This window comes from Vicia villosa, unplaced genomic scaffold, assembly GCF_029867415.1.
Source record: "Vicia villosa cultivar HV-30 ecotype Madison, WI unplaced genomic scaffold, Vvil1.0 scaffold8, whole genome shotgun sequence".
In the NCBI taxonomy this organism is placed as follows: Eukaryota; Viridiplantae; Streptophyta; class Magnoliopsida; order Fabales; family Fabaceae; genus Vicia; species Vicia villosa.
In genome coordinates this window covers 151502-173830 of record NW_026706811.1, presented here as the reverse complement: position 1 = coordinate 173830, position 22329 = coordinate 151502, and the positions used below count along the sequence as shown (strand labels likewise).

General features: G+C 35.5%; 1 protein-coding gene across 17 annotated transcripts; it reads right to left on the bottom strand.

Annotated features, from left to right (window-relative positions):
* Positions 1 to 6497: 6497 nt before the first annotated feature.
* LOC131643266 (putative pentatricopeptide repeat-containing protein At1g26500) lies at positions 6498 to 15722 on the bottom strand. Of its 17 annotated transcripts, none has more exons than XM_058913448.1 (10): positions 13189 to 14176; positions 11771 to 13092; positions 11527 to 11662; positions 11345 to 11438; positions 11045 to 11264; positions 9816 to 10256; positions 9590 to 9702; positions 9434 to 9505; positions 9150 to 9319; positions 6498 to 8818 (listed from the first exon to the last, which is right to left on the bottom strand). In XM_058913448.1, the coding sequence occupies exon 10, from the start codon at positions 8335 to 8337 to the stop codon at positions 6598 to 6600; it is 1740 nt and encodes a 579-aa protein (XP_058769431.1). In that variant the 5' UTR covers positions 8338 to 8818; positions 9150 to 9319; positions 9434 to 9505; positions 9590 to 9702; positions 9816 to 10256; positions 11045 to 11264; positions 11345 to 11438; positions 11527 to 11662; positions 11771 to 13092; positions 13189 to 14176; the 3' UTR covers positions 6498 to 6597. The 17 variants fall into 17 exon arrangements, with proteins under 17 accessions (XP_058769431.1, XP_058769435.1, XP_058769430.1 ...); XM_058913452.1 differs by lacking the exon at positions 9590 to 9702 and having other exon boundaries at positions 9816 to 9882; positions 10008 to 10256; XM_058913447.1 differs by lacking the exon at positions 9590 to 9702.
* Positions 15723 to 22329: the final 6607 nt, after the last annotated feature.

The window sequence follows — 22329 nt, the reverse complement described above, 5'->3', positions numbered from 1 at the left end:
GGACTCGACGGACCTGGAATGATACATGTCAGAAACATGTATGGTTTTGTCATGCACATCTCGGGAGGGAGGTTGTAAGGGGTTACAATAACTGGCCAACAAGAATATGCAGTTCCCGACCCTTGGACATATGGAGTAAATCCATCAGAGCATAATCCCATCCTGACATTTCTAGGTTCTGCAGCAAAATCAGGATGCATCCGATCAAAGTGCTTCCATGCCTCGCCATCAGATGGATGTCGCATAATGCCTGGAATTGTTTTGTTTGTATGATGCCACGTCATATGACTTGCACTATGCATTGAAGCAAACATTCTTTTTAACCTTGGTATAATCGGAAGATAAAACATGGACTTCACTGCTACACGTGTTTGTTGACGGTTAACGGCTTTACTTCGAACTTGATATCTTGGACTATCACAGAACTTACATTCCTCCAACAATCCATCATTAGTACCAAACTCATTGTCATAAAACAACATGGAACCATTAATGCAACAATCAATTTTTCTTGCACTTAAACCCAACCTCGAATCTAACTTCTTTGCATCATAAAAAGTTTTAGGCAAGTTGTCTTTCGTTGCAGTTGAGTCCAACATCATTTTTATGAAGAATTCCAAACACATATCAGGGACATTCCAATTTGCCTTGGCAGCCAATTATTATTTTTTCACGGGTAACCAGATGTTTTTTTATTAAAAAATATACATCTGAAACAAATGCGCGTCCCGTATCAGAACCCGTGCGAACGCACGGGTTTGTTACTAGTTATAATATTGAAAAGCAAAACTAAATCATTTGAAAGACAATTATTTAAAAAATAAAGACATCAATAATATATATTTCAATTAATCATATATAATGTTAAAATTAAAAAGTATTGTATAATATTAAATTAAAAATAATTGGAAAAAAATAGATACATAAGTAATTAAAAAACAAAACATTTTTATCGTGTTTGGATTCATAGATTATTTTAAAAATATTTATTTTTATTTTCATTAATTATAAAAAAAAATGTAATAATGCGTGCGTTAAGAAGGATTTTGACCGAATTACCCGTGCGTTCACACAATACTTGTGTGTTATCCTGTGTTTACACAGATCTTGACCTGGTGACCCGTACATTTACACGATACTGGTGTGTTACCCGTGCGTTCACACTTATTTTGGAGTGATTATCCGGGCGCTCACGCGGTACTGATGTGCTACTCGTGCACTCGCACTGTACTGGTGTGTTACACGTGCATTCGCACGGGTATCAGTATCAAAAATAATTTCAAAATAAAAAATTAGATACAAAAATAAATAAAAAAACAACACATTTTTATCGTGTTTGAATTCATACATTATTTTAAATATATTTATATTTATTTTATTTAATTGTACAGTTTCATGTGGACCGCGGATGTTACCCGTTTATCGTGAGAATTCAAACAAATTAAAATAATTAAATAATTATTAAAAATAAAAAAGAAAAAAAAAAGAAAAAATAGTCAAAGATAAATATAAAAGTTAATTAAAACTAATATTTAAATGAAAGACATATTTTTTAAATAAAAACAAAATTGTATCAATTTTTCAAATTTGAAAAGAAAGACATCAATAATATATACTATAATTATTCATATATTATCTTATAAATTATTGTAATTTTAAATTAAAAATAATTACAAAATAAAAATATTAGATACATAAATAATTAACAAACAACACATATTTATCGTGTTTTAATCCATACATTATTTTAAATATATTTATTTTTATTTTATTTAATCGTACAAAAAAATGTATTAACTCACGCGTTCACACAAACTTTGACCTGGTTACCTGTGTGTTCGCATGGTACTGATATGTTATCCGTTCTAGTTACCCGTGAGTTCACACGCTACTAGTGTAATACCCGTGCGTTCACATAAATTTTAGTCTGGTTATCCGTGCATTCACATAGTATTGGTGTGTTATCCTTGTGTTCACACGAGTAATGGTGTCGTACGTTCGCTTTTGTTTTTAAAATATAATAAAAAAAATAACATATATGAATGAAGTGAAGAGCAAAATTTGTTTTTTAAATATAATATGACATCTTGATTCTCTCTTTTAAATTTAGTTTTTAGTGACAACTTAAAGCAAATCATATTCAAAGAAATGAAAAAAAAATGTTATTTTTATTATAACTCTAAAGGAAAGTCATATAGGAAAAATATAATATAGAGCACGTTTAACTTATAAAAGATTTGCATAGTAGACTAAAAATATCTAAGAATGATGCGTCCTTTTATTAAGAGTAATGCTATTCTTATACCCATATTATACACCAATACTTACACCAAACACTATTCATCGTATTTATACGGTGAACAGTGTTTTTTAAAATAAAATAATATTTTTTATTTTTAAAATTACGGGCGACATTGTTCATGTACGGACGTGCATTAACCAAGTTTTTACACTGCATTAACCAAGTTTGACGACTGCTAAAAATTATTTTTAATACCTGGATGTTGCATTAACCAACTTCATTACTGCATTAACCAAATTTTTACACTGCATTAACCAAATTTGATGACTACTGTAAAGTACTGTTCATGGGTGTAAGAATAGCATTACTCAAATTTGGTTAATGCAGTGTAAAAATTTGGTTAATGTAGTAATGAAGTTGGTTAATGCAACATCCAGGTATTAAAAATAATTTTTAAAGTCATCAAACTTGGTTAATGCAATGTAAAAACTTGGTTAATGCAATAAGGAAGTTGGTTAATGTACGTCCGTACATGAACAGTGTCGTCCATAATTTTAAAAATAAAAAATATTTTTTATAAATATTATTATTTTATTTTAAAAAACATTGTTCACTGTATAAATACGATAAACAGTGTTTGATGTAAGTATTGGTGTATAAAATGAGTGTAAGAATAGCATTACTCTTCTATTAGTATGTTAGTGTTAAAGCTCATCTTTTGTAGTCACCTTCGAAGCATAGGCTAAAAATCTTTCTCATGATATGATTTTTTTTAGTCCTCTAAATATTTGTCTGAAAGTACTATAGGAAAAAAATAAAAAAAAAAACTTAATAACTGAAGAAACATTTCGAATATATTCAGTTAAAATTTAATATTATATGTACTAATATTTAGTTACCATATTAAAAAGATAACAATTAAAATTATTGTCAAATAGCACAATCCTTGATGAAACAATAAAAATAAATTGAATCAATGATTAATTTTATATGTATTAATATTGAATTTTTTTTATATATAGATCTCCCATGGTTTGTAATTGCTGCAATATAAAGGTATCCCATAGCCAATGGTATATTATATATGTAAAATAAGGATTAACTATGAATTTGTGATACATTTTCTTAAGAACATCATCCAATATAAGCTCATTGGATTGTTGATATGTGGCATTTATCTCCTAACAAAATCAATAACCTTGTGGCATGTCCAATTAATATTTGTGTTGGTATTAGATCCTATAAATGAGGTGTTTTGTAAAATGTGTTGAAAAGGAAAATGCTAGATATGATCATTGTATAGAGTCCAATACACATTATAGTTGGTTTGTCTATACTCTACATTCTTACATTTACAACTTGAGGAGGTATATGCATCTTTTGCTTTCCCCACTATGCTCCCCCACAGTTCTTATTTATTTAGCCTTTAACTGCATGTTCTATTGTATGTAGTTAGTTAGTTCAACACATTTAGGGGTGTGCATGGATCAATAACCAAACCAAATTGAACCATATATATGATTTGGCTTGGATCTTAAAACTATTTTATGAAAACTGGTTTATTTTTTTAAAATCGGTTTACATATGATTTGGTTTGGTTCTAAACCGGTTTTTCACAAAAACCAGTTTTACCAAAAAACCCGGTTTTAAACCGGTTCTCTCAAAAACCAATTTTAAAACCAGTTTTATAAAAAATATAGAATTGGATGAAATAGAATTATACTTCATGAATCATGACTAAATTGATGGTTTATCAGTGTCAATTTCAAGTCACAAGAAAACCCATTCCTGTGCAAATTTGTGGCATAAAAAGATAAAGAAAAGTAGGTCAAACCAAAATTATAGATGAAAAGTTGTTAAGAACATACAGTGAGAGAAAGAGAAGGCTCAACAGAAGAACCACCAGGAAGTGTAAGCGGAATACTCAAATCAAAATCTTTCTGATCAATCACAGATGCAAACTGTAAGGCTTTAGCCCCTTTTGGAAATATTGAATATAGAGAAAATGTAGACAATTGGAGAAATATATCTTTGTATAGAATTCACTTGAAACAATACAATAGAAATTAAGTGAATACAAATGCAAATTGACAAATTAAGGAACTAGGAGAAAGATAAAAGAAGATTAAGACTTCGTTTGGCCCAACTTTTTTATGTCTTAAAAGTTATTTTAAAGTTAAAGTTAAAAATATGAGCTTTTAAAATAAAGTTAAAGTTGTTTGGTTATGATTATTTTTTAAGCTTTAAAATTATATATATATATATATATATATATATATATATATATATATATATATATATATATATATATATATATATATATATATATATATATAATTGAAAATTATTATACAATAAAATAAGATATAATATACAAAACAAATAAAAGTTGGACAATACTAATATCTACAAAAATGATGTAAACAAAATAAAATAAATAAATAAAACATAACTGCAGATGTTATGATCCAAGAAAAAAAAATTTGAAAAACATATGTCTACTGCATAAGTGCCATTTTTTTAAAAGAAAAATGCTTTCATCGGGATTCGAACCGCGACCACATGTTTTAAGCTCCAAAAAAGTTAGTTTCAACGACTTTTTTACAAGCTCATTTTATTCAATTTTTTACCTTTAAAAAAAAACTACTTTTTTTCATAAGAGCTTTATAAAAAATGTGTTTGGCCCTCCATCTCCTTATAAGGAGAAGATAAGTAAATAAAAAGCTAGGCCAAACGAGCTCTTAATAGGCAAAATACCCTTTTTCGCCCCTTAACTTTACCTCGGGGTCCATTTTGATCCTTTAATTTTTAAAACGTTCAAATAGACCCTTTATCTATCAAAAAGGTGACACGTTAGTCCTTTCCGTCTATTTATGCAAACGGACGTTAAAGAGTGTATACGTGGCATTTGACATGTATGTGTTTTGCACGCGTGGCAGGTTACGTGTCATATGTTATTACCAAGTTCCAGAAAATTCTAAAAATTATTCACAAAAATTTGTCTACACAATGGTTCGAACGAAAGACACTATGGTTGTTATACACTTTAACAAACCACTAGACCATGTTCAACTTTCTTGTTCTGAGTTGCTTTTGTAACTTATTAAACTAATGCAACCATTTTATAATTCTCACCCTAAAAAATCTGCATTATTATTATTATTATTATTATTATTATTATTATTATTATCATTATTATCACCTTAAAAAATCTGCATTATTATTATTATTATTATTACAATTATTACTACTACTATTATTATTATTAATATAATTACTATTACAATTATTATTATTATTATTATTATTATTATTATTGCTATTACAATTATTACTAATATTATTATTATTATTATTATTAATATAAGTATTACTATTATTATTATTAGTATTATTATCACTATTATTATTATTTCTATTATTAGAATTTTTGAATAATAATATGCATAAATTAATATATCAATGTAACTGCTAGTGTGACAATATGCAGAAAACTATACCCATAGGCCAGATCATGATTATTAATAATGAACACGGTGCATGTGTATAGCGTAAGCGCATTATAGAGACATTTTCTTTTTAAATTTCATTTAAATATTTTTTATAAAACTATTATTATTATTCCAAAATTCTAATAATAGAAATAATAATAATAATAGTAGTAATAATAATAATAATAGTAGTAGTAGTAATAATAATAATAGTAATAATAATAATTGTAATAATAATAATAATAATAATAATAATAATAATAATTGTAATAATTGTAATAGTAATAATAATAATAATAATAATAATAATAATAATAGTGCAGATTTTTTAGGGTGATTGAGATAAAATGGTTGCAGTAGTTAAATTAGTTAAAGAAGAAATTAAAAACAACAAAACTGTACATGGCCTAGTGGTATAGTAAAATGTGTATTAACCATAATGTCTTTGGTTCAAACCTTGCTGTGGACAAATTTTGTGAATAATTTTTAGAATTTTTTGGAACTTGGTAATAACATATGCCACGTAACCTGCCACGCATGCAAAACACGTACATGTCAAATGCCACGTATACACTCTTTAACGTCCGTTTGCATAAATAGACGGAAAGGACTAACATGCCACCTTTTTAATAGATAAGGGGTCTATTTGAACTTTTTAAAAATTAAAGGACCAAAGTGGACCCCGACATAAAGATAAGGGACGAAAAAGGGTATTTTGCCTTAAGTATAAGACTTAATCATTACTCTCAAGAGAGTACCAAAGGGGAGAGAGAGGAGTGATTCATCAATTTTCTTCCATGCCTTTGTTTCCAATCAATGTTCCATTTTATAGAAGGTTAAGAGTATATTTCCTTAACTCATGGATCAAGTGACACGTGTCCTTTTCTCTAACCATTTTAATGACTCACTTTGATGACATGGCTTTTCTTCAATTTGAGTCATAACATTACTCCCCCCATTAAAATCAACCTTGTCCTCAAGGTTGAAGTTAACAAAATATTGGTGTTGGGTGATAGGAGCAAATCTCCAAGAGACCTTCAAAACAAGTAGTATAGAACTTCTCAATGAACTAGACCAGCCACCTGGATCCCATTGTTGGAATAGTAAAGTTGTTGTGGGAAGGAAAAAATATCCAGTGCCACCATAATCAAATTTCATGGAGTGTTTTCCTTTCATTGTCATCTGCATGTATTCTGAAGTCAAGCTTATAGATATCATGTTGTGACTATTGAAAGGGATAACAAAATGATAAGAGGGCAGGACACATGAATCCATTGCTTCCACCAACACAGTAAAATCAAGAAGTTCTAGCATATGATGTTGTGGACAATAAGAAGACTTTTTGTATTCTCCTCCAACATTTGATTCCAATAACAAGGCCTTATTTGATATATCCAAAACAGAAAAATGTGTGCCTTCCCTTTCCACTTTTGGTGTATCAGTTAGAAGGATATTGGCCAAGTATAGAATAATAGCACATTTTCTGTGTTGCAATTGAAAGAGAGCAATGTTCCAAAAGAAAGTAATTTTCAGAGGCCTTTCTACAAACAACTGGTAGGTGTAAGATACGCTTGGTCCAAAACCAGAGAATCCACTTACAATAGGACAAGCATACAATGAGAGAAGAAACACATTACTAATAACGCTTCTATCTTTAACTGAAAATTTCCTCAACATGTTAATCACTTGAAGAGCGATTGAATTATCAATTTGAGACGGGATTCTAGTTACTACCTCTTGATCCAGTTGGAAAGAGTTGTTGCTTTCGATGATAAGTGGTGGTGAGTCGAGTTGTCTTAGGTAAACCGAGTGTGGTAGCCATGGTGGCGCAAGCGGCGGCGGCGGAACTGGAACTAAGTCCGGTGGATCTGATAGATGATTAGAAGGATTGAAAACCCCTTGGTTTATTATAACTGGAGAGTTGTTTTGCTTTCTATCCATATCGAGCGGTGTCACCTTTGTGTTATACCAATCACGTTCAACATCGGAATCGACGACCGGATGCTCAGAAATGAACGAGTCTGCAAAAGTAATTTTGACATCGACTTTGATACCAACACATGATTCTGGCGTCTTTCTTAGCTTTTGTGTTATTTCCTTTGGTAGATCTACTATTCCACCATTGAAATCAATTGAAGGAGAAAATGATGTCATGATAAAATTCCTCACTTGGACAGATTCATCGCTGACTGAATGTTCATTAATTCCTTCCACGGACAGAAGAATTTCGTCCGAAGTCGAAACCCCATCGCTCGTTGATTTGGTAGCTTCCATCTCCTTTTGCAACAATTTGAGAATTCTAGCACACGACTCTCGGATTTCGCGTGCAGTTTCAGCCATATGCAAATTGTGTTCTCGATTCGATTCAGCCATTGAAGATATGAAGTGAGATGAACATGTCTGTATCGGAGCTTTTTCAATTGAGTTCTGAACACCATGGGAAGAGCTCCCGGAGAAGTATTTGCGTTGCAGGTCAAATTTGGCTTCAATTTGGTCCCATGCTGTATATCCCGGACCGTCCAGATACGCCAATTTTGTCCATTCAGCATTATACTCAGCTTCTGTTTTTTCCCAATGAGCTCCTACTGATGTAGCCCATGCCATGGTGACAATGAAAGCACCAATGTAAGGGTTTAGCCCCTTTTGAAAATATTGAATACAGAGAAAATGTAGACAATTGGAGAAATATATCTTTGTATAGAATTCACTTGAAACAATACAATAGAAATTAAGTGAATACAAATGCAAATTGACAAATTAAGGAACTAGGAGAAAGATAAAAGAAGATTAAGTATAAGACTTAATCATTACTCTCAAGAGAGTACCAAAGGGGAGAGAGAGAGGAGTGATTCATCAATTTTCTTCCATGCCTTTGTTTCCAATCAATGCTCCATTTTATAGAAGGTTAAGAGTATATTTCCTTAACTCATGGATCAAGTGACACGTGTCCTTTTCTCTAACCATTTTAATGACTCACTTTGATGACATGGCTTTTCTTCAATTTGAGTCATAACACAAACTCAGCTAGATTCAAAGAACATGTTCCCACCACAGGAACCTTACTCTTTGACCTCTGATTCAAACCCTGCAACACAAAATCAATTCAAATCCAATTCATAAAAAAAAAATCCAAAATTGGTGGAGCGGGCGGAGAGAGAATTGAAATTGAAATAAAATGTGGTACCCATAAACTGATCCACTTCAAAAATATGGGTACCGGTTTTTTTTAAAATTTATTAAATGGGCCACCAATTTTAAAATATAGAATTGAAATGGGCTTTAAATTTTGGTTTTATTTGGATAGTAAATTGGTTTATAGGTATTGGTTTTTTTTCACACCCCTAAACACATTTCCTGGATTTTTGATAAAGTTAGAACTTAAAATTCAATATTTAGCAGGCTAGGAGTTTTCTCACCGTGTTCAATGGTGAATGATGATAATGCATTATGACATGGTTGATAAAAAACCCCTTAGACACTCTTTAAATTAGCAACTAAACACAACTATTGATAGTACAAATAGACCACAAGAAATAAACTTTGAGCATAGTCTATATTGCCATGAATTTCACCACAGATGGAAAGACTGCAAGACAAACAAAGATTAATATTAAACCAAATTGAAAAAACAGAAAGCAGTAAAAAAGAACACCCAGAGACAAATAATCTTGGAGTAAGGCATCCATTTCCAAATACTCACCACCATACCAATTTATAAGAACCAGACACATGTTACTTGAACCCACAACAGATTCTTAACATAGACCAAGCCCTATAATCAATTGCAACCAATAGTTATTTATGATAAGCAAGCTTAACATTTGCAACCAAACCATAAACAGATTATAGACTGTACATTAAAATGGTCATTCCAGATTTCAGTATCCTCCATAGTCAAGTCAGCAAATGCGAACGTAACTTTTATAACAGTTCGACAGTTATTCACCATAGCTCACAAAAGCAAGCAGACTATGAGACACACTCAACAAACACCATATTTCAAAGGTCTTCTTTTCTTAAAAATCGAGTGACTGAGACAGAAAAATAAGAGTTTTTTCGATGAATATATAGATTATGTGTACCATAAATGTATGTTGATTAATAGTGGCACAATCACCAAGAGTGTAGACGTTGTCACACCCTTCCACCCTTAGCCATTCACCAGTCACCAATGCGCACCGGTTAATATGTCATACAAACAATTCAAAGCAAGTAAAATTTGAAAGACTTTATTTGAGACTAACTTTTGGATACAAATTCGGGCATAAACAAACCTGGCCAAGTTGCTTCATAAAATTAACCACTTCAGGATGATCACCAATACCGGTAAAACAAACTACCATCCCATGAGGTAGAGTTACAACTTTATCACTTCCTCTTTCTTTCGATGAGGTTTCTTTTTCACCAACTTTCACAACCGTTGATCCTAATTTGACATCAATTCCATGTCTGATTTAGGCATCAAGAGAGACTTCCTAAGCATTACTATGAACGGGACAACTGTATGGGCAGCAGCAAAACCCCTGCCACCGAAAACGGCACACATAAATGAATCATCAAACTTTCTCTATAGTCGATCATCAAATATCTACACTTAATAATCACGAATCAAGGACAGTGCTAAAAATGTTTATGAATCAAATAATGTTGCTAAAGAGAGGTCTACTGAAACAAAACAACTAATCATGAAATCCTTTAAAATATCCCGTCCATATATTGATCAATCATATAGAACTGACACTTGACGTTGAATCTATGTCGGACACCCGATACGTGTTAGAATGCGACATCAACACATGCAGTTACACTCAAATAAAGTAACTGGTCATGAACTGTTATGATCAAATACAAAAGAAATTATAAGCCCTTTCGAATTGTCGGTCAAACAAACCCACTGATCCATAAGGAAAACAAATTTAACGTGTTATTTCAATTAATGAAATATAGTTCCATTGTTTAATTAAAAAACTCTAAAACAGAAAAAATATTGGTTTCAGGCTGAGTTCCATTGTTTTATCTTATTTTACCATGTCAACCGCAATGGCTGCGACATTGAGAAGAGTAGGTTCGGGACCAGAATGAAACGAATATGAAATCAATGAAGGCTGAACCATGACAACAGAATTAGTAACATTTTCCCGATTTAGAATCATTCTAAAGTAAGCAGTATCATCTGGGCTGTTGTTGAAGAATGAAATATTATATATGATTATATAAGATAGTAAAATGGGTGACAATCGATAATCTATAATAATAAAGAAGTATGTCAAGGTCAATCTATAATAAAGAAGTGCAAGAATGTTAAACATACTTGTAATAGTTAAGAACTGACAACAGAGGCTGGTGTTGGAGTCTTCTTTATATCCCATTTAGCTTGAAATTTTTTTAATACTAATTCATCGTGGAAGATCTCCACCACAGAAGCATTTTGCCAATATGGTTTCCATTTTACTTTGAAGACCATTATCATTTATCTTCTCCAACAAAGTATCTAGGTTCATTTGATATTCAAGGGGATCATTAACACCAGCCTATTTACAAAAATGAGTCAGATTAGTTCATTATCTCTCTCGGGTAAAGTTAAGTATAAATCAAATTCACAGAAATTCACCTCTATCATTGTTGTGCAAAGTTGAGCTGCAGACACTCCCAACAAACAAATGTTGAATGACAATAAGATGGATAAAATCAATTGCAATCTTAACCTATGATAAAAATGTAGTCATTAGATTTCTACAAATCCTCCAAAATTTGAAAGGTTTAATAAATTAGGTATATGAATAAGAGTAAAACCTAAAAATTCCAGCTTCAGTACTATGCCCTTCAGCGCATATAAAAGGAGCAGAATCTCCCTTTGCAACTCTTAGGCATTGATGACAGGCCTGATAATACCAACCATATTGGGATACTTTCAAATGACCAGTTGTAGCTATAGTAACACATAAAGTGTCTGGAAGTTAACACGCATTCATGTAAAAAATTCAAAATAATCCAGAGATTCATGAAAGAAATAAAAAATGAGTTATAGAATTATTACATTTGTAAGTTTTATGATCTGAGAGAAAAGAAGTGCAATAGCCTTGGAGGAAAATTTGTAGTACTCAGTTAGTTGTGAACTTCTAGAGTTTTGTGAACACATGCTTCAATGTTGACTATAAACCTGACTTGAGTTTTCCACCAATAATTAGCGTGGTATCCTAAAATCACACTTGGATTTTCATAACTTTTGGAACACAGTGATCATTCACCTGATCATGCATTAGATAATTCCTTAACTATCATTGATTGATGATAATATATTGAAAGATGAATGAATTGTTACTGTCACAAACGAATACTAATAATTCCGACCTTCAATTGTCATAAATGTATACGAAACAACACAACGGTAATTTACTATAAACCCTGGTACTCATTAACAGAAATCAATTCATGAGCTACATACAAATTCATGGCTGCAAGTGAATAAATTGTTAGAACATATTATAGCTACATACAAATTCATGGCTGCCACTGAAGGGATAAAGTCGAGGAGTTTGCTGAAGTGAATAAATGGTACCTTGGTCGGGTTCACAATACACATACTTCAGAGAAGATCATCTACATGCCCTGGAAGATTAACAAACTATGATAAATCAGGATATATAACAAAAAAACATGATAGGGTTATCTAAACACATTTATGCCAAAATTTAACCCTTTGGCTTGTTTTACATGCTTATTAACCAATCATTTCTTCAATCTTTCAGCATTTATAAATGTGAGTGCGAATGTAAACTTGCTTAGAGCCAAGTGTTGGCCATAGAGAAACTCACAGTGCACCGCATCCAGCACGGCCAAATATTCTGAATGCCGACATAACAGTCATTGCTACACCATCAGCTGCATCTCAAGAACTATCTCCTAATGCTATTGTCATCTTTACCATTTCGGCACCCAATGATGATGATGTCGTAAAAAGTTAAGTAACAAGTTACAACACTTTTGATAGGAAATTTTCTGAAGTTGATCCCCACTAAGTCGGATTAGAAAATTGTCAGAACTATGCAAATCAAAAATACAACTTTCTCCAACATTATGCAGAATGAGTAGAACAACCAACAAAATTGTAAAAATAGTGAAACACCGACAACATTCAAATTGTTAATTAGACAATAGTACACAATCAAAACCTAAATTGAAGTAAAATATTTCAGATACCTATTTTATTCTCCAGTCCATGGTGTTCCTTTCTTCCCCTCTATACCACCTCCATGTGTAAAGTTCAAACTAAACGGAATTTCATTAGATGAATCCCATTCAGAAAATGCACCACCACTGACCACATATTCATTTGAGAAGCTAGCAACCTCAGCCCAACTGAAAACAGTGGTGTATGGTTAATAACAAAACCTAAAAATTCGTAAACACCAAGTTCAATTACACACGGATCCAAATAATAAAGAAATAACTTACAACTTGTTTAAGTCCAAGTGCTTGTGTTTCATTAACTTTCTCCGAGTAGCATTCTATTTCATAATCTTCCTGAGTAAGAGATCTAACTGTTCTTATCGCACCAAAGGTTGCCATGGATTATCTCCTGCCTTGCCAACGCACTCCGAGTAGGGAGTCTGTCCAGAATAAGACCGAAAATCAGAACTTTGGTGGGAGCTTTGGATTTCTATAACCTGTGCAAAACAGTCAGCCTGCTAACATCCACGGTGGTACCCAAATTACACAGGAATTGCAATCTATCATAGAAAGATTTGAGCGAAAAAACGTGATTGGAAATCCACCATACGAAAGTGTTGTCCAAATCATGATTGATTCGGTTGCACTGCCTTCAGAATTTCCAGCAAGTCTAAAAGCTGTGCATGTTCTTCTGCAGAAGAGTCATCCTTCACCAAACCAATATGCCAAATCCAAGTGTCCTCATTTCAATAACCAAAATTGAAAATTCTGCCATTAGGCAGTGTTGAGATTGCGAAAATATCCGGGAATAGAACACTGAAAGGAGTTGACCCTAGCCAAAGGGAATTCCAAAATCCAATAACCTTTCCATTGCCGAGCTTGCAAGATATTGACTTGGAGAACCAATTTCTGCTATCCACGTGATGAAAGGTAACAGACTGTAAGTCTCTCCATCAGAGAGATTCACGACGTCCATTAGAAGGAATTGTTGCATTCTGAATTCTGTCTTTAATATTACCGTATCGGAACTCTAACAAATCAGCCCGTAAGGATTCCTTGTCATTCAAAACGCTCCATAGCCACTTGCTAAGGAGAGAGATATTGAAGCTTTCACAATTCTTAATCCCAAGCCCTCCTTCCTTTTAGACTTGCAAATGTCCTCCCAACTTAACCAATTAACCTTCCTTTTTTGGTCACCCCCTCCACATAGAAATGATCTCTGCAACTTTAGTTTTTTTTACAACAATCTGCATAATACTTACATGGCTTGTTTATCATACATTAGTATCTTCGATTATTGGAAATCTATTCCTCCTCCTATCTCTAGTTGCCATCTTCTGTCCATATCTCTCCAATATGTCTGCCAAATCAACTAACCCTACTTCCTTCAACTTTTTCGCTACATCCTCAAACATTACCGCACCTTCCTCATTTGAAAAGTAATGCAAAAACTTGTTATAATCAAACCTCGGCACCTCCATCCCTCTATCCATCACCCTCTCCACATACTTCATAGCTTCCTTCGAATGTCCAACTTTCACCAAACCACCAACAAATATAGTATCAAAATTCACAAGAGGATCACTCCCTTTCCTCCCTCTCCTCCCCAAATGACCCTGCAGCAACATTATATAAGTATGCATATTCGGTTCGCAACCTCTCTTTATCATCTCCCTAAACACTTGAGTCGCTTCACTTGCTCTTCTCAACTTCAAAAGCCCTTTTATTAATCCATGATAAACACTTATATCCACAACATCAATCTTCTCCACAACTTGATAAGCCTCTCTAACTCTATGTTTTGCTAGAAGCCCATAAACAACATATCCCAACGTCAAACTATCAACCAGAATACCTCTCTCGCACAGTTCATCAAACACTTCATGAGCACGATTCATCATCCCTTTTTTACACAACCACTTAATCACAAGCCTATAAGTCGAAACACCAAGTTCATCCATTCTCTTCAACCTCATCGTTTCAAACAGCTTCAAAGCCTCGCCGAATTGATTAACCTTAAAAAACGTCTCCATAAATTTCTCAACCGCGTCAACATCAGGAACAAAACCTTCATCCACCATCAAATTCCATATCTTAGAAGCTTCAATCAAATCACCCTTTTCACAAAACCCACTAATCAAATGCTTATAACTAACCCCATCAGGTTTAATCCAATCCTTCATCTTGAAAACAACAAACTTTGCTTCCTCAACAAGCTTAACCCTACACATTTCATCAACAACTTTATTCAATCTCTCAACACTATAACCACACCCATTACAATTCATCAAGTGGAAAAACTCCACACACTTTTTCAACTCTCTAGCACCACCAAGAGTCTTCAAAGCAATCACAAAGGTCTTATCATTAGCCAAACGACGAATCGCCGCTTCGTTAAGAAGGTTCCAGAAGAGATCAATGTTGCGAGACTTGGAAACAACATCGAGCATTTTGTTGAAGGAAACAGAGGAGTGAGTGAAAGTTGGGTTTTTTTGTAGTTGCGTGAAAAGGAAGAAACGGTAAACGGGTCGCCATGAGTAAGGGAAATTGTTGCAAACCTGTAGGAAGAATTCGTGGGTGAGTTGGAAGTTGGAAGAGGCGAGTTTTGAGTGGAGACGTGACTCGGGCGAGTTTTGCTGTTGGTAGAGAATGGTGCAGACTCGGAGGAGATCTTGTTGGTTTACCGGTGAAATGGGGTTTGAGAAGTGGCGGCGGAGGGGTTGAACGGTGAGGTTGTTTGTCAATAAAAGTGCGGTGGCTCGTCGGAGAAACATCATAAAAACTTATTTGAAATTTATATTATCATTGTCAATTCTTTTATGTAAATTATAGGAAATTGAAAAATAACATTAACTAAACAAAATTATGTTAAACATAATTTATTAAATGAGAATAATGCTTTAAAAAATACATCAAATACATTTTCTAGAATAATTATATAAAAATAATTTTATAGTATAGAGACAGATTTAGATTTATTTTTATTTTTATTTTTATTTTTATGATATGTTTTAGTCTTTGTAAATGTCTATTGGTAATACTTTTTTTTAATATTGAATTAACTTTTATGAAAAGTGTCATTTTGGAAAATAACAAAAATACAAGTATTAGGTTGAAAATAGAGAAGAACTACTATATAAGAAACAACAAAGTGTATAAAATAAGAAATAGTAATGACAGGTTTGACAATAAAAATCACGGGCATAGAACTTCACATCTAATAAACATAAACCGTCAATTCAAAAATAAAAATAAAGTAGATTGTTAAGTTCTATAAATTGTTAAGTTTTATACTATTGCTAATTTATTTTATAAAATAAAATTTGTTTTTATATGGAGTACCTACCCCGTTGCTTGGGGAAACTTAAAGATAAGTCTAACTTTAATTTTCACCTGTGGTGTGAGAAAATGCGGATTACAAGCATAAGTTTCGCGGATAATCTCATTATGATCTCCTGAGGTGATGAGATATCTATTAGTATGTTGATGGAGGAATTCACAACTTTCTCTGCAACCACTGGACTTGTGGCTCACTCTGCCAAATGTACCCTTTATTTTGGAGGGGTGAAGGAGATGGAGCAAGTTGCCATAGCAAACAGAACTGGATTCAGAGTCCGTAAACTCCCGTTTAAGTATTTGGGTGTGTCGTTGTCTTGTAGAAAATTAACTATCCACCAATGTAAACCTCTAATTGAGAGAATTACTATAAGAGTAACACACTGGACAGCTAGTCTTCTTAGTTACGCGGGAAGATACCAACTGAGAGTGATTTGTTCGCAATAACAGCGTATTGGATGCAAATATTCCCCATGCCTCAGAAAGTTATCAACCATATTGAATCGATTTGCAGGAGTTATCTTTGGAGTGGAACAGATGCGATCACAAGAAAGGCATTGATAGCATGGGATAAGATCTGCAGCCCGAAAGGTGCGGGTGGCTTAAACATCACATCTCTAAAAGAATGGAATCAAGCCACGATTGGGAAATTGCTTTGGAATTTGCAAGCGAAAGCATATGAACTTTGGGTGTGATGGGTGAATACATATTACCTCAAGAATCAAGACGTTATGCGCTGGAGTACGAGCCTTAGCTGCTCTCGGATAGTGAAGAAAATCATGAAAATTAGGGAGATTGTAAACCAAACACAATACTGGAAGGATTTGGAAAATGGAAAAAGTTACCACACAGTGGAAATGTACAAGGCTCTTAGAGGAGAGAAGGAACATGTGAGTTGAAAAAAAGTGTTGCTGCATAACTTGACGCGGCCTCGGGAAATATTCACTTTGTGGATGGCACTCAATGGTAAACTCCCTACAAAAGATAGGCTCATGAAATTTGTAATGCATATGGACCCCATGTGCAGTTTTTGCGACCGAGTAGAAACTTTGAACCATATTTTCTTTGAATGTCAAGTATTCAATAAAATATGGAGAGAAGTTTTGCAGTGGATGGGTATTGCTAGAAGGCCTATGGAATGGGAAAAGGAAAAGAAGTGGTTGATCCAAGAAACAAAGATGAAAGGATGGAGAAGACAAATATTGAAGATTGCTTGTGCTGAAACCATTTATGAGCTATGGTGAGGTAGGAATGGAAAGATCTTTTCTCAACAACAAATTGATGGTACCTTGAAAGAAAAAAATTATAGATAGCATAATTTGGAGATGTATGAATGATAGGATGCTGAGTACACATATAAATGTGACTACTCGTAGTATTGGTTAGTTGATTGTATTAACTATGCCTCGACCCTTAGGGGATCGATTTCTACGTACTGATTTTTGGTAATATAAGATATGCTTTATTTCCAAAAAAAAAAATTGTTTTTTTGATTCATAGAATAATCAATGTATTTGGCCTATATATTATCTACATATATTAATTATTTGATATATTTAAAAAGAATTTTCCCCCTACAAGTAAGACTAGAAGGAGTCTAAATTTGCTACATCTTTTGTTGTATAACCAATCTGACATTTGTTCATATATATATGGTACATTCTTACTATTCAATTTAATTAGAAAATTTCTTTACCCACCTCCCTATGGGGGGTCACCCCCAGCGAAATTCCCAAACTACCCCTGCTTCGGAAATGAACTTCCGAAGCGCTTTTTTTTTAAAAAAATTTCCTTGATTCGGAAGTTCATCTCCGAAAACACCTCATGGGGGGTGCGTTCGGAGATGAACATCCGAAAACACCTCATGGGGGGTGAATTCGGAAGTTCATTTCCGAATTATGCAGAAACTGTGTTTTTTTTTTATGTTTTTTCTTAAACGCAACCGCATTTTAATTAAACGTTACCGGCAAATAAAATAAACAATAGATAGACTGAAAACACTAATATGATAAATAAACAAAAAAAAAAATACTAATATGAAAATATTATATACAAACCGAAATAAATAAAAATAGTGTGCTAAATATACAATCCAAAATCAAAAAATGAATAAACCCCACCACTACTGGGTGTGCCTAACCCGCTCACCCTGGGCCCTCCTCTGCCGCCTGTACCCCGCCGCACGGCCCGCATCAGTGACGATGATCTCCATCACGGCGACTGCCTCTGGTCCGCCCTGATGAATGACACCTCGATGCAACGTGTCCCGCCCAAGCATCTCTATCCGCTGGCAGATCGGAAGGAGATCAATGGCGTGGTCATCCTCCGTCTGCCGGTTCTCCAGGATCTCCTCGTGTGCTGGCCTAGGAGCGCCGGGAACGTCGGGTCTCAAGAGAGGATGGGACACCCGGTAGAACCATGTGACGTACCCCTCCACACTGTGCCAGTCCTGGGTGACCCGCATGCGACGGTACTCCTCCGGTACCACATGATGCTGCCACTCCTCCCATATGGCAGTGAGCTGCACTCCGGTCACTGTGTCAGGAGCAGCCTCGAAGGGTGACCTGGGTATGATCTGCACGAACCCAAACTGCCGCATGCACCGCTCCGGGAGATACCGGACCATGATGCCGGTCCCGCATGCCAACCAGCCTGAATATAGAGCAACCCCGTCGAAGGGGACAACCTGAGCATAGTCGGCGAACGGCCTCCAGGTGACGTCGTCGTGCATCGTGCGGTCCAGGTACAGGCGGTATGGTCCCACCGCATCGTTCCCCCTCTGGAGGGCGTATCTGGCGGCCCTGGGCATGGCGTCAACGTACGCAGGATCGATGTGGAAGCCGTGGATGCGGGAGAAGTAGGAGATGATCCAGCTCTGAAACACAAATACGATAATGTATTAAAAATAAATACGAAACATAAATAAATAAATAAATACGAGAATGTGTTAAAATCAAACGTACCGTAAGCAGAGTGCAGGATCCGACCAGCTGCCTCGTCCTCCAGTTGGAGGCCTCATTCAGCTTCTGGTAGAGATATGCCAGAGTAGCTGCCCCCCAGTTCCACTGGTGAACGGTATCCAGGTCCATGAAATAGCGTGAAGGATAGAAAAACACTTAGAAAGGGGGGGTTTGAATAAGTGTAGCTTTAAAAACTTGACAGATAAAAATAAATTGCACAGTTATTTTTATCCTGGTTCGTTGTTAACTAAACTACTCCAGTCCACCCCCGCAGAGATGATTTACCTCAACTGAGGATTTAATCCACTAATCGCACGGATTACAATGGTTCTCCACTTAGTCAGCAACTAAGTCTTCCAGAGTCTTCTGATCACACACTGATCACTCCAGGAACAACTGCTTAGATACCCTCTAAGACTTTCTAGAGTATTCTGATCCACACAATCACTCTAGTTACAACCTGCTTAGATAACCTCTAAGACTTCCTAGAGTATTCTGATCCACACGATCACTCTAGTTCCTTACAACTTAATGTAATCAATTCTAAGAGTATTACAATTGCTTCTTAAAAGCTATAATCACAAACTGTGATATTTCTCTTAACGTTTAAGCTTAATCTCACTAATATATTACAACAGCAATGTAGTGAGCTTTGATGAAGATGAAGATTCTGAGCTTTGAATAGAACAGAGTTTCAGCAAGTTAATATGAGTTGTTTTGTTCAGAATCGTTAACCTTGCTTCTCATCAGAACTTCATATTTATAGGCGTTGGAGAAGATGACCGTTGAGTGCATTTAATGCTTTGCGTGTTCCGTACAGCATCGCATTTAATGTTATACGCTTTTGTCAACTACCTCGAGCCTTGTTCATGCTGTGTCTACTGACGTTGTCTTTAATAGCTTTTAACGTTCCTTTTGTCAGTCAGCGTAGCTTGCCACTTGTACTTCCTTCTGATCTGATGTTTGTGAATACAACGTTTGAATATCATCAGAGTCAAACAGCTTGGTGCAAAGCATCTTCTGATCTTCTGACCTTGAAGTGCTTCTGAGCGTGATACCATCAGAACTTCAGTGCTTCTGATCTCATGTTCTTCTGATGCTTCCATAGACCCATGTTCTGATTCTGCTTCGACCATCTTCTGATGTCTTGCCAGACCATGTTCTGATGTTGCATGCTGAACCCTTTGAGACAAAGCTTCTGAGCGCTGAATTATGCATACTCTTTATATATTTCCTGAAAAGGAAATTGCATTGGATTAGAGTACCATATTATCTTAAGCAAAATTCATATTATTGTTATCATCAAAACTAAGATAATTGATCAGAACAAATCTTGTTCTAACATAGCGGAGGTAGGTCACGTCGACGTACCTGGCGCTCTTGTCCACAAAGCATGCAGCGCCTACCACATGCATGTACCAGCACCGAAGAGCGCAGCCGCGGTGATACTGTGTGAACAGCTCGTCACCCGCAGCCTCGGCCTCGGCAGCCGCGTCCAGATGGTGCTCAAAATAAGTCTTTAGTGTGGTGAACCGGATATGAGGCCCAGATGTCGTGGCGCACTCAAAGTGAGCAACCTCCTCCTCCATGCCCAGATAGAGCGTCATCCACTCGATGGCCTCGACCCTCTGGATCCGGGAGTGGTCCAACAGCGGCCCCCTAATCGGCAGGTGGAAAAGACACTGCACGTCGTGCAAGGTGATCGTCATCTCCCCAACCGGCAGGTGGAAAGATGACGTCTCCTTGTGCCAGCGCTCCACAAATGCCCCCTGCATGCCGGTGCTGATGGTGGTGTACCCGGTCATGCAGAGCCCGCTAAGCCCTGAACCTCGCACGTGGTCGTTAAACCACTGAGCTGCTGGTTTAAACAGACCGAAAATCTTCCTGAAGTGGTTCACCATTTTCAATGGCTCTCTCTCCTGTTAAAAAAAACAAATAAGCGAGAAATAAACGGTAAAATTATAAAAAATGGTGACAAATAAACGGCTAAGTTAAAAAAAATACCTCTCCCTCTCAGATCCGCCGAGCGACGTGATCCTGGTAGTGAATCAGCAGGGAAGTGTCAAAAGGCCCTCCCGGAAAGCTATCCACCTCCTGCTCCTCCTGCTCCTCCTCCTCCCCGACTGGAGGGTCAACATCCGGTATGACCTCCTCCTCCTCCTCATCCTCATCCTCCTCCTCTCGCTGGCGGGAAGAAGATACCCGAGCCAGCCTACTCCTAGAGCCTGAAGCAGATGAACTCTCCACCAAGTCCTGTGGAACGCGGACACGGCGTCCCCGTCCCTGCCCCCGTCCCTGGGTCGACGCCAGATGCGCCGCCGCCCGCTCGCGTCTAGCCGACGCAGTCTGGGACTCTCTCCCCTGTCTGATGCGTGCTGGCTGGTCTGACATGATCCTGTAAACAATCGAAATCGATTAATATGCGAGACAAATGAAAAAACAAAAAAAAATGAACTTCTGGTACAGTTCGGAAGTTCATTTCCGAAAACTGGGATGGAGGTGTTTTCGGAAATGAACTTCCGAAACACCCCCACGCAGAGCTTCTCTGCAACCTCCAATGGCAGACCCAAAAACCTAAACCAAATCCATTTTTTTGCCTACTAAACATCCTAATATCAGTACTAAGCTATCTTAATGTCATTTTTTCAGATTATAAACACCCTAATATAGTTTAATCAAATAGATCTAAAACTTGAAAAAACAATGATAAACTTACCAATTAGTGTTTAATGATGAGTTTGGTTGAGTTTGGAAGAAGAGTTTGGCTACTTCACACTTGCTTCTGCAGAAATTTCGCCTATGGAAGTGTTTGATGATGATTAGGGTAAATGATTTGGGGGAGGGGGAGAGTTCTGCTTAATCTGTAGAACGCGTTTTATTTCGGAAGTTCATTTCCGAAACTACAATTTCGGAAATGAACTTCCGAAATAAGACATTTTTTTCAAAAAAAAAGGCGCTTTCGGAGATGAACTTCCGAAAACACCTTTTTCATGCATTTCGGAAGTTCATTTCCGAAGTCAGGGGTATAATGGGGTTTTCACCAGAGGTGGACTAGAAGATAGGGAGGTGGCCAAAGAATTTCTCTTTAATTATAGTATAAGTTATATTTAAATAATTAAATTTAACAATG

What these genes read in the sequence shown, in the direction of transcription:
- LOC131643266 (XM_058913440.1), bottom strand. Translation starts at nt 8,337, where the DNA reads ATGGCATGGGCTACATCAGTAGGAGCTCATTGGGAAAAAACAGAAGCT.